This window comes from Mytilus edulis, chromosome 11 (genome assembly GCF_963676685.1).
Source record: "Mytilus edulis chromosome 11, xbMytEdul2.2, whole genome shotgun sequence".
Lineage (NCBI taxonomy): Eukaryota > Metazoa > Mollusca > Bivalvia > Mytilida > Mytilidae > Mytilus > Mytilus edulis.
In genome coordinates this window covers 13,428,409-13,440,971 of record NC_092354.1, presented here as the reverse complement: position 1 = coordinate 13,440,971, position 12,563 = coordinate 13,428,409, and the positions used below count along the sequence as shown (strand labels likewise).

At 33.5% G+C, this 12,563-nt stretch overlaps 1 protein-coding gene across 5 annotated transcripts in view; it reads left to right on the top strand.

The window, feature by feature from the left end:
- Positions 1–12,563, top strand: part of LOC139495179 (aminopeptidase Ey-like) — a 79,802-nt gene that overhangs the window by 8,259 nt on the left and 58,980 nt on the right. For 3 of the 5 annotated variants that reach the window (XM_071283376.1, XM_071283378.1, XM_071283377.1), the window contains exons 2-3: positions 10,735–11,218; positions 12,275–12,430. In XM_071283376.1, coding sequence (XP_071139477.1) covers positions 10,735–11,218; positions 12,275–12,430 — 640 coding nt within the window. Of the gene's footprint in view, positions 1–3,006; positions 3,180–10,734; positions 11,219–12,274; positions 12,431–12,563 lie in introns of those variants that run through there. The other 2 variants (XM_071283386.1, XM_071283379.1) reach the window with 2 other exon arrangements.

The following is a 12,563-nucleotide window of genomic DNA, read 5'->3' as shown; positions in this document are numbered from 1 at the left end:
CGCACAGCCAAATGGAAAGGCAAAGGTTTAAGTTCCAGTTTGCAGCGAACCACAGAAGACCCTACTTCTATTAACCAGTCAACCTTTGAGGTTTCATCGAATGCAATCTGGAATGATCTCTAAGGAAAAGTACATGTAACTCTCAAATTTTCGTAAGGCAGAACATTCCTTTTTTTCACATCTTAAGGGGGTAGACCTTGGTTCAGGGAGATAACTCTTTAAATCAGTTAAGCGTTTGTAAAAGTCAAGTTCATCAATGTATTTTAAGCATTCACCTGAAACAGATTGAAAATAATCTATGTAACCTAAAAGCTTAGAATATATTTTTGAAAATGGTTGACACAAACGTATTGATGATTTTAAGAGTTATTTCCCTTAACCTAGGTCTACCTCCTTAAATCAACTCGTTTTTATGATAATGTACTTGTAATTTATCCAAGATACAAGAACATATTACTTAAAGTTGCAGTGAAAGGAATAGCATTAAAAAGGTTATGTACTTTTTTCAAATGCAATAATCACTCGCAGCTTAACACCAACAAAAGGTATTGTATTGTTTTGTATAATGCGTATTAAAGTCATTTTCAATGGGCGATAATGAATGTCCGTCTGGATAATAACATCGGACAAACCCATTCTATTCAACTTTAAATTGGATTGTCCAAAATACTGCTTTGATGTTCGTTCATCTTCTTTGTGTACAGTAAATTTATTAAACCTTAAACCATGTTAACAGTGGGATAAACTTCACATTTTGTGTTGTGTTATTTCTTAGGTAGTTTGTGTTTTAGGTACATTGTAGTTTGTGTTATTTCTTCGGTAGTTTGTTTTATAGGTAGTTTGTGTTATTTCTTAGGTAGTTTGTGTTATAGGTAGTTTGTGTTATTTCTTAGGTAGTTTGTGTTTGTGTTATTTCTTAGATAGTTTGTGTTATTTCTTAGGTAGTTTGTGTTATAGGTAGTTATTATGAAAGTTTTCATGGAAAGTTATTTTAGAGATGCATGACTTATCAGTCAAATGGTTCAGGCCTTCATGCAACCAATCTCTCATATGATCGCATTGCAGCGGAATATAATGACCGGATTGTTCGGGTAAAGAGATGTACAATAACCCAAATTATCGTTTTTTTTTAAATTACAAAAAAATGCGACAAGTAAATCTAAAATAGTTATATTTATCTTAATAATTGAAGTTATCTTACGTCATCTTAATGAAATTCCACTATACAGATTCAACTGTTTCCAGCCACAAAATCCGTTAGCTCATCAATGGAAGGAGATCAGTATCTTACCATTTTTTTTTTTAAATCAGATTAGATATTGCACCTCGTACTAGCGTACATAATGATAATAAAAAGAGATTTGTCATCAGAATGTATCACAGAAATGTAACAAATGATAATAAGTACTTCTGAATAAACCCCTTACTTAAAGTCAAAATAAGAAATGGAGACATAAACTCAAAATCAAAAAGTATGCCTTTCTAAATCATTTTTCAAGTGCATATGAAATCCAAAATTTACTAATTTTCAGCTTGATGTGTTCCGATTATTTTCCTGATGTATTATTAACTTCTATCTACTGCTACGCGTTTCTTTCGCAACTTCGTTTTTGCTATCTTTTGTATTTATTTGTGCCCTGCTTTTTTGTTGCTGAATATACAGTTTCTTGTGCAAAGCTGATTTTTAAAATCCCCTCTGCCTCCCCCGAAAATCAAATGGTCGTTGCGACATATTATTGAGCATATGCGGATGGAAAATAACAAATTGATTTTCATTTAAGTGTCAATGGTGCAATTTTTTTTTTTATATAAAATGAAACGACAACGTATCGAAATACAAACCAACCATTGTGAAACAAATGATCAAGGTCAATGGAAAGATAAAACCATTTTTAAAAATTGCGTATTTAAATTTTTCAGTTCAATAACAATGTTCAACGATAAACCAGGATGTATCTTTATTATTTTAATTAATGCGCAATTGAAAATTGCACTTTTATAAAATGACCAATGAACTGGAAAGTATTGCTGACTTGTGAATGTCACGGAATTTCACATTTTTTTGTCTCCACAAATTTACTTATTGCCCTTATGATTCTTTTAATTAAAAAAAATGTTGATTAAAACAACGAAACAGTATACTATTCTCAATAAAAAATCTGTTTCTTTTCAATGACATATTATTCCTCGGAATTGATTGATTAAATGTTGTTTGCTAAAATGTCCAGTGGAAAATATCTCAAGCATGTTTAGACAACAAAACATTTATTGAAAATCCAGCAGGAATGTCCTGTTATAGGGGTGATTCTGGATAAAGAACAGACACTTTTAGACTGTCACCGAAAATTAGTATTGATTGGATAGGGACAGAAATCTACCATGCAACAGACCAATGTTGGATCCCTCAAAGAGTTGTTGCAAGGGGTTAACGTCCCTAATGTGACCAAACGTGACAGCGTATTTATAAATCCCGCATATCCAAATGGAAAGGCAAGGGTTTAAGTTCCTATTTGAAGCAAACCACAGAAGAACATACTTCTATTCACCGGTCAACTTTCGGTTTTCATCGAATGTGATCTGGACTTCTAATGAACGATACATGTAACTCTCAAACTTTATTATGGTAGAACATTCCTTTTTTCACATCTTGGTTCAACTCGTTTTTGTGATAACTGTAATTTATTCAAGATACAAGAACAGATTATTTAGAGTTGCAGTGAAAGGAATAGCAATAAAAATGCTATGTACTTTTTTTTCAAATACAACAATCACCCTCAGTCTAAACAAAAAAATAAGGCGATATGGTGTGTTTGTCCATTCAACTACTAATGGCAAACATAACCCAAATGAAGCTGAACTAATCAACTATTGTTATTTGGTCAAGGCTGTGGTGTAATATTATGTCGCAAAATTTATTATTCATTAAGATATAGAAAGTGAAAAACATTGTTCGGAAATACGTTTTAGGTCGACAAAGGAAATACATGTATGGTATGTAAAAAAAAAGTAAAAAACATAAATTGTATATAAAACTCATAGTTATTTTGACCACTTTACTGTTGGATAGAGTAATATATACCAGAGACATTTTAACTTTAAAATGGTCATCGTTTTCTTGTGGGTTAAGCCAATAACGAAACAATTATATATTTTGTTGATATATAACTTGATATTTGATGGTAAGTCATTTTAATTGAGGTCTGGAGCTGGCATGTCAGAAACTGATAGTAGTCCTTTGTTATTTTTTTGTCATTTTGCTTAGTTTCTTTTGTTACCTATTCTGACATCGGACTCTAACTTCTCTTAAACTAAGTTTTACTACATGCGTATTGTCGTGTGTTTGTTTTTTCTACATTGGCTAAGAGGTTTAGGGAGAGGGTTGAGATTTAAAAAAAAAACATGTTTAACCCCGCCTCATCTTTGCGCCTGTCCCAATTCAGGAGTATGCTTTTTTATTTTAGTTTCTTGTGTATAGTTCGGAGTTTAGTATGACATCCATTATCACTGAACTAGTACGATGACCTATAGTTGTTAAATTGTGTGTCATGTTGGTCTCTTGTGTAGAGTTGTCTCATTTGCAATCATACCATATCTTCTTTTTTTTTTATATATAGTATACATATTTTTTAAGGGGCCAGCCGAAGGACTCCTCCGGGTGTGGGAGTTCGCTGCATTGAAGACACATTGGTGGCCTCCGGCTGTTGTCTGCTCTATGGTAGGGTTGTTGCTTTTTGAAACATTCCCCATTTCCATTTTCAATTTTACATGTGTGGTAAAATCATAGTCCAAAAGAAGCAAAACTGACATGCAATTGTGATTTCGTTTGACCATATCAAGATCGGTCTGTAGTTCCATCTGGTTTCTAAACAACACCAAGAAATCGCCGAAAGTTTGAAATTCTTGTTATTTGAGGTAGATTCCCCAAATTTCTATGATGCGCACTAAAGAGAAAATTACACTTTCATAACTTATTTTAAGTTTTTATGAGATCAATTATTGCAAGAAATTTTAAATTTATGCTCGTAAAAGTGAAACACTTGTGTCTTAAAGTAGAGTCGTATTAGACGGTATATATATAGTTTTATTGTGTCGCATAAAATGCCAACGTTCCCATTAAAGGGAGATAAGTAACCGCTACTGTTGTAATAAAACACAGAAGACAAAGAAAGAACGATTTGACGTCCTGCTTGACAAAGTAGAATTATATGTTTTACACCGTATGATATCATACAAACTAAATCATTACGCTCCACATTCTTGTGACGAAACGAACATTATGTTTGAGAATAGAACTATTTTAGTATTATTACTTAACTTAAAAACTATTCATGTAGGTGTTTTTATCTGAATATTTGAAAGATGCTGTCAAAAAAGAAAGGTCAATTATTTAACTACTCATTGTAATGATAATTATTGTCTTCATCTTTTGTTCTAATTCCATTACAACTTTTGTGTCTTCTTATAGGTATAGACAGAAAAAAGAATAATAAAATCGGTCATTATCCCCAACTTTTCATTGTAATGCCATTCTAATTCGATTGAAAGCTTGTGTGTCTTCTCATTTGTAGACGGAAACATTACGGAGTATTACATTTATATGATTGAAGCAATATTTGCCGGCGGATTGGAGATATGCATACATGTATACTTGTCCTAAAACTTTAAATTGAACATACAATTTATTATATAACACTTATTCAAATGTTCCACAAGATCTCTTTGATATGGTGAACATATTTTGAATGTTTTATTTTACATTGCTTATTATGGTTATTGCATACAACCTTATTAATAATTTTTTCTTCGTCTATATGTCCTTTTTTGTCGCATATAAATATTGTGGTTCGTTTCGTAAAATAAAATCTATTTTTTCTATATATCCGTTGTGGCAGTGGTTATGATTTATGGACGGGGTTGTCAATGAAACTCTCATAGGATTCGTCAAATCAGCTATAATGGTGGACAGCGAAAGTTGAGCAAGCAAAATAGTGGACAGCAAAAGTTGAAAAAGTAAGATAGTGGACAGTGAAAGTTGAGCAAACAAGAAAGTGGACAGCAAAAGTTGAGCAAGCAAGATAGTGGACAGTGAAAGTTGAGCAGGCAAGATAGTAGACAGCAAAAGTTGAGCAAGCAAAATAGTGAACAGCTAAATTTGATCAAGCAAGATTGTGGACAACAAAAGTTGAGCAAGCAAGATAGTGGACAGCGAAAACTGAGCAAGCAAGATAGTGGACAGCGCAAGTTGAGCAAGCAAGATAGTGATCATCAAAAGCTGAGCAGGCAAAATTGTAGACAGCAAAAGTTTAGCAAGCAAGATAGTGGACAGCGAAAGTTGAGCAAGCAAGATAGTGAACAGCAAAAGTTGAGTAAGCAAGATAGTGGACAGTGAAAGTTGAGCAAGCAAGATAGTAGACAGCAAAAGTTGAGCACGCAAGATAGTGGACAGTGAAAGTTGAGCACGCAAGATAGTGGACAGTGAAAGTTGAGCAAGCAAGATAGTAGACAGCAAAAGTTGAGCAAGCAAAATAGTGAACAGCTAAAATTGAGCAAGCATGATAGTGGACAGCGCAAGTTGAGCAAGCAAGATAGTGATCATCAAAAGCTGAGCAGGCAAAATTGTAGACAGCAAAAGTTTAGCAAGCAAGATAGTGGACAGCGAAAGTTGAGCAAGCAAGATAGTGAACAGCAAAAGTTGAGTAAGCAAGATAGTAGACAGCGAAAGTTGAACAAGCAAGATAGTTGACAGCGAAAGTTCAGCAAGCAAGATAGTGGACAGCAAAAGTTGAGCAAGCAAGATAGTTGACAGCGAAAGTTTAGCAAGCAAAATAGTGGACAGCTTAATTTGACCAAGTAAGATAGTATTTTGTCTTCAGTCTAGGGACTATTGACAGTCTTACAACCGAATTTCTGAAATGTTCAAACTATTTATATAAAATCATCACTAAGATTTTACTTCCAGTGCATGTTCATGAATTTTGTAACCAAATGTTTAGATTTTAGAGTAGGGACACACTTCTGCAAGTAACAACAAAATTGCTAAGGGAAACATAGAATGTGTCAAAGAAACAACAACCCTAAACTGATTGTTTAGTCTTATAGCCTAGATTATAGTCTGTGTTCTCTTTCATTTTCATTTTGTTACTTCTTGCCAAATGTGTGGAAGTCGTAACGTGCAAAATATGTACCAACTTGCAATTGCCCGAAGCCGCCCCAAGTTCATACTCAATTGTAACAATTGTTACAAAATCAATATCTAAATGCGATTTGAAAGTTAAGCTACATTTACATTCTTTCGTGAGCTAATGAGAATACAACTGCATGATCTTGTTTAGTGACTGATTAATTCTGTAGACATACAGATTACCATTAGTATAGTTTTGTTTCTGTTTAGAAATCGTACAAGAACTTTAGATACCACCGTAATGAAGTTAATCACCTCGTCATTAGGGATTCCGAAGAAAAGTAAATCATTAAACAAACAAGTGCTTACAATGTTAGAAAACAATAAGTATTATTGGCAAGTGGTATATAAACAATAACGTTTGGTCGGGTTTGTAGGAATGGTTTTAGCAGGTGATCAGAAATATGTCAAACTGATTTGTACATGTACGCTGTTGAACTTGATAATTGACACAGAGGGGGTCAACAGCCCCTTCCGAAATCCAAACATAATGATTATCTTAAAAGTTGGTGTGTCTTAATTATGTATCACCTTATTGTTCATGCCAATAGCATATATATAAACAGCTAGTGAATATAAGCTAAATATAGCATTTTTTGTTGAAAAAAGTTTGATTGATTGATTATTGCTTTACGACGCATCAGAACAAAAAGGTAGATAGAACGGTGATCAAAATTTTTAAGATAAACAAATCTTTTTTGTCGAAAATACCTCACCCAATAAAGGCACACACAAAGAATAAAACAATCTTTCGTCGCTGATCAAAATAAACTAGTTCGAATGAGGTTTAGTTACAGCGATACTAAACCTCATTCCAGGGTCTGGATTTGGGGTCCTTCATTTCTTATTCTTTTGATTTGTATGTCATGTTTCTCTATAATTCTTTATATCTTTGTGCCTCGTTATTCTCTATTCTTTATTTCTAGGTTATTTTTCTTTATACTTTATATTTTTTGCCCATTATTCTCTATTCAGTAGACCCCTATGCACATCCTCTTGTCTCTAATTAGCGTTCTTTTCTTTTAAAAGACTTCGTATTACTTTAATATTATGAAATCCGTTATATATGTCGTTCTACTTTTTATTTGTTATTTTATATGCAAATAATTTTTTAACTATAAGGTTTCTCTGACATAAAAGGCTGAGAGTATAAATAGTTTAAACCTCATTTACGATTTTTATATTCTGTTTTGCACAGTTAAGTACAATTGTTATCAAGTTTCGTGTTACATGAATGACTTTAACAAACACTGAATCATTTATTATTCAGTTTTACAAGCATCTTGTAAACCAATATTGAAAAGTATTTAAATAATACTGACTAAGTATGAAGTAGTATTAGGGGGTCTTTTCTCAAAATATATTATGACCGAAATCGATAACAAGATACTGAAAGGACTAAATTGCATTCAATGTTTTGCTGAAGACTTTTTTTGTGGGAGAGACACAGGGTCATTAATTCATAATTATTTTTAACACAAATCAAACTTTCAACAATTCAAAAGTCAAAATTTCAAGTTAATGCAAATTTTTGAGACTATTGTTAAACAGTTCAAATTAGAAAGCTAACATAAAAATGGATTGTTTGCAACACAGAATACAGAAACCTATCGTGTATAAAGGGGCAAAACATTTTTTTGCGCGGTAAATATCCTCCTGCCATCTCCCCCTGAATATACGTTGGTCGCCTACTTATTGCAATATTCAGATTGCAGTCTTGTAATTGACTGCTCCATAGGCTTACATGCAAAACAGCTGTTTTATTCCTCCGCATGTTTTGACATGAGACTGGAACCTTCACTTTAAGGACATATACAGAACTCCGATTAAGCCTTCGGGCCTTGAGTTAAGGTTTTTTTTTCTCGACTTATTAAGTTATTGCTGAAAGTCATGTTTCTGTTTAACGTGTCAAGCTCTGAAACGTCTAATTGTCGAAGTTTTTTTTCCATCTGCGGGGGCCTTAACTAGATTTTGCATATGATTAAGAGCTTAAATCTGGGCGTAATTTCTCCTTTAAAACGGTATACATTTTGATGTTCCAGAATCGAGTTGGCTCTCTATATACAGTAGGGTATTAATCTATCATTGTAGGCAATACGTACATTCGTAGTGGTTTAACTTGTTCTAATTTCTTTAATACTGCGCTTTACTTTTACACCATGTTGTCTATAGATATAATGAAATATTTGGGTTGCGGGTGTACACATAAAACTTATTAAATCCTACCGCATAGCTAGTGCATCTGTACCAAGTCAGGCTATTTGCACCATGTGTTGTTTGATGCTGTTGTCTTTATAACAGGAAGGTGGTATGATTGCTAATGAGAGAACGACAACTATCCACGAGAGTTCAAATGAAGTGGATGTAAGCAATTATAGGCAAACATAGTATACATTAAAAATGTTTCTTTTCTGGAATAATCGATGTGTCTGTTAATCAATATTTTTGATAATTCTTGTTATAATTAGTCATAAGTATGCCCATTGAACAATATAGTTAATGTAAGTACAAATGTAGCAGTACTAGTGCAAGTAGCGTACTCATCGAATTACATACACTACAAACAGTTCATTGATCAGAGAATGACACACATAATGTAGTTGTTTACAAGTACATGTATAACAAGATGGGGTGTTTACGTCATCCTAACCAAACATTGGTACGTGTAACACATCGCTCAAATCATCAAGTCACATGGATTATTATCATCATTATTGTTAAATAGATAATGTTTTATTATTTTTAATGATGTAAAAATACATAACTGAGATTCTTCTTACAATACAATGAAATATATTTGAAATCAAACTACTACCCAGTAAGTGAAATATTAACTAAATGTATCTTTATGACACAATCTATAGATCTAAGGACATGGGTCACTTTATGTCATCTTTATGTAAAGGTCATGATGACGTTATTGGTGGTAATTGACATTTGTATGTTACTTTAACTTTGACCCTGTTAGACATGTGCTTGATAAAGATCAGGTTTTGCACCAACACGATCAAGAATTTAGAAAAAAAAATGTATTGTGCTTAATTTGTTTTTGCGCCAACACGGTCAAGAAATAGAAATATCGTATTTACTTTCTAATCCAAATTAATATACATTGAGGTATTGATTCGATTGTTCTACATGTATAATACACAATTTGAAATTGAATTTGCTATCAAAAACTGACCCCAAAGTTTATGTTTATTATTTGAAATCTAGCGTATTCACGTTTAGTAATATCCAAAATGACATTTTGAGAAAAAGAGAAAACATGGAAATCTAGCCCTTTATGTTATAAAGACTAGAAGATTCCCTCGAAATCGGGATACAATATGGCAAGTGATGATTCAAAGAGTTTTTACATATCGCGGCGACTGAGCATGCGTGAAAGCGTATTAGACACGGATCCAGAACGGTCTCCGAATTTTGATGTTTTCTCAAAAATTGGCATTTTTGGTGGAAATAAAGATTGTTTCAAAGACAAATTTAAGAAGCTCAAAACACTACATGTAGTAGCCATATCAAAAATATTTCTGACTTTGAAAAGTTTTAGAGAAGTTGCGGCTCAATGAAATCGGTCTCTTCCTTTAGTAGTATATAGTAAGGGCATTATGATAAATCGTCCTATTGTAAAGGTACTACACGTAACATTAAAGAAGTATTAATACCGACCGAGTGACACTTAAAAGTGCGCAAAATGAAACATAAATCAGCACAGATCAAAGTAGAAGCAAATGATTTACACATACTTATTGTAATATACAAATTTGTAAATAGCATTAAATTATTCACAGAAAAGGGTACGTTTATCACATGAAAGGGTTTGTACTAAGCGACCATTGTTCACGTTTAAATAAATAGCCTTCTTCAACTGATCATTTTTAAAAACATAATTTATTGCAGAATTGTTATGATGAAAATGAAGTGGATTTAACTTGACAAAACATTTACACAGAAGCATTATCAATAGTGTTATATATGATCAGATGCTATCATTATTGTTTGGCATCCTGTTTTACAAATAAACATACATATTTTTCTCGTCGTTGAAGGGCGAAAGCTTGCCTGTAATTATTTATATGAATTTCATTGAACTTTGGTGGAAAGTTGTCTCATTGGAAATCTTAGGACAACTAATTTTTATACATTATCAAATCGTTTGATTTGTAGATTACAGCTAGATAGGAACATATTGTATGCACAAAGTATATCTCTAACAGGCCAATTCATTTTTCTCATGCACTACGAAATCAGAAGAGCGAAACAGACTTTTTAATATCTCATCAATAGTATATAGATTATACACAAAAGGTGCAATACTTGCTGCTAGACGTCTAATAGCTTTCTATCTATCCATTGATGAATTAATGAACAATGAGTTGTGGCTTCATTATCCCAGCTTGCTATGTGTTAGTATTTCGCTCATTATTGAATATCATATGATAGTCTTTAGTTGCTCACTTCTACATCTTTCGGTCACTGATAGAAACATTCTCGTAGCTATAGTCTTTTTTCAATATAATCCTATTTTAAGTCATATTTATTTTATGTTGCAGGTAGCCTCTGTGCAGGACCGTCTTCACCTAGTCCCTCCAGTTCACTGCTAGCGACAACAACCGTCGCCCAGCAGACGACAACACCAGGTAGCACTAGAAATGTTCGACTACCCCTTAACTTGTATCCAACACTATACGATGTCGAGCTTCAACCCTACATGTACGAAGGAGATGCCAAAGACTTTTATTTCACAGGAAAAGTTACGATTGAGATGCAGTGCATTAAATCAACCAATGAAATCGTTCTACACAGCAATAAGCTCAACATTTCGGAACAATCTATTAAGGTTATGCAAATGGGAAGCGGAAGTCAAATATCTCATTCCGTAGAATTTGACAAAGTTAATCAGTTTTTGATACTGAAATCTAATACCCAGTTTATGATGGGGTCTAACTACTCGGTGTACATTGAGTTCCGTGGACCTTTGACCGGTGATCTAGCAGGACTTTATTTGAGTTCTTATAAACGTGGCAACGCTACAATGTAAGTACAAGTTTTACATTTCAACGCACAAAGACTCGGAGATTCTAAGCAAACCATGCATTAAAAATCCACCAAAGGGAACAGTAAAAAGTGCATATATTTATAATGATAAGATAGATATAGGAAGATGTGGTGTGAGTGCCAATGAGACAACTTTCAATCCAAATAACAATTTAGAAAAGTAAACCATTATAGGTCAATGTACGGCCTTGAACACACTGGCTCACACCGAACAATTAGGTATATTAGAGGGCCTCACCATTACTAGTGTAAAACCATTCAAACGGGAAGATTTGAGTCCAATGTTAAAAGCACGCATTCCGCAAAAATTGCAAATGAACATTTATTATTTAATAGGAATATTCTTGATCTCTGAATGATGACTTTATTAACTATTTCTGTCGTTGTTGCCTTATACACCATTGGTACAAATATCACAATGTTTTACGATGGAACAAACTTTTGTCGTTAAAAAAACTAATCAAATTTGAAGAGCACTTACTGAACACCTACTATTCCATTTAGTTATGCCAAATATAGCTAGGGTGATCTTTTTATTGGGATCGAAAATCTTTAGTATTTCGAAAAGTTAAATGTTGTGTAAATATAATTATGACCATATTAATGATAACTAACGTTTAAATTGAGAAAGGAAATGGGGAATGTGTCAAAGTGACAACAACCCGACCATAGAGCATACAACAGTCGAAGGCCACCAATTGGTCTTCAATGTAGCGAGAAACTCCCGCACCCGGGGGCGTCATACAGCTGTCCCCCTTAAAAATATATATACTAGTACAGTGATAAAGGACGTCATAGTAAACTCCAAATTATACACAAAAAACTAAAATTAAAAATAAGTTAACACAGAAGTGCTGACTACTGGGCTGATGATACCGTAATGGAGAAAGCCTCCACAAAACAGTGGTATCCACCCAGCGGTTGTAAATGAACTCATCATTATATAGGTATTAGTTTATAAACACGTTGTACATGAAGGGTGATGAACTATTTTAGAAATCGTTTTACTATAATTGTTTTATTTTATGTTATTAGATATATTACCACGTCCCAGATGCAGCCAACAGACGCAAGAAAAACGTTTCCATGTTTTGATGAGCCGGCCGTCAAAGCCCAATTCAAAATTACACTTGTACGCAAACAACACATGGTCTCACTGTCAAACACACCAATAACTAGTAATATGACAAGGTGAGAAAGAGTAAATAATGTATATTTCTTTTCAATATTCCAGTTATCTGGCTACCTCATTTCTTGCACCAACATACGCTCGAAAGGTTTTCCCCTGCTTTGACGAACCTGCAGTGAAGGCTCGTTTCGACGT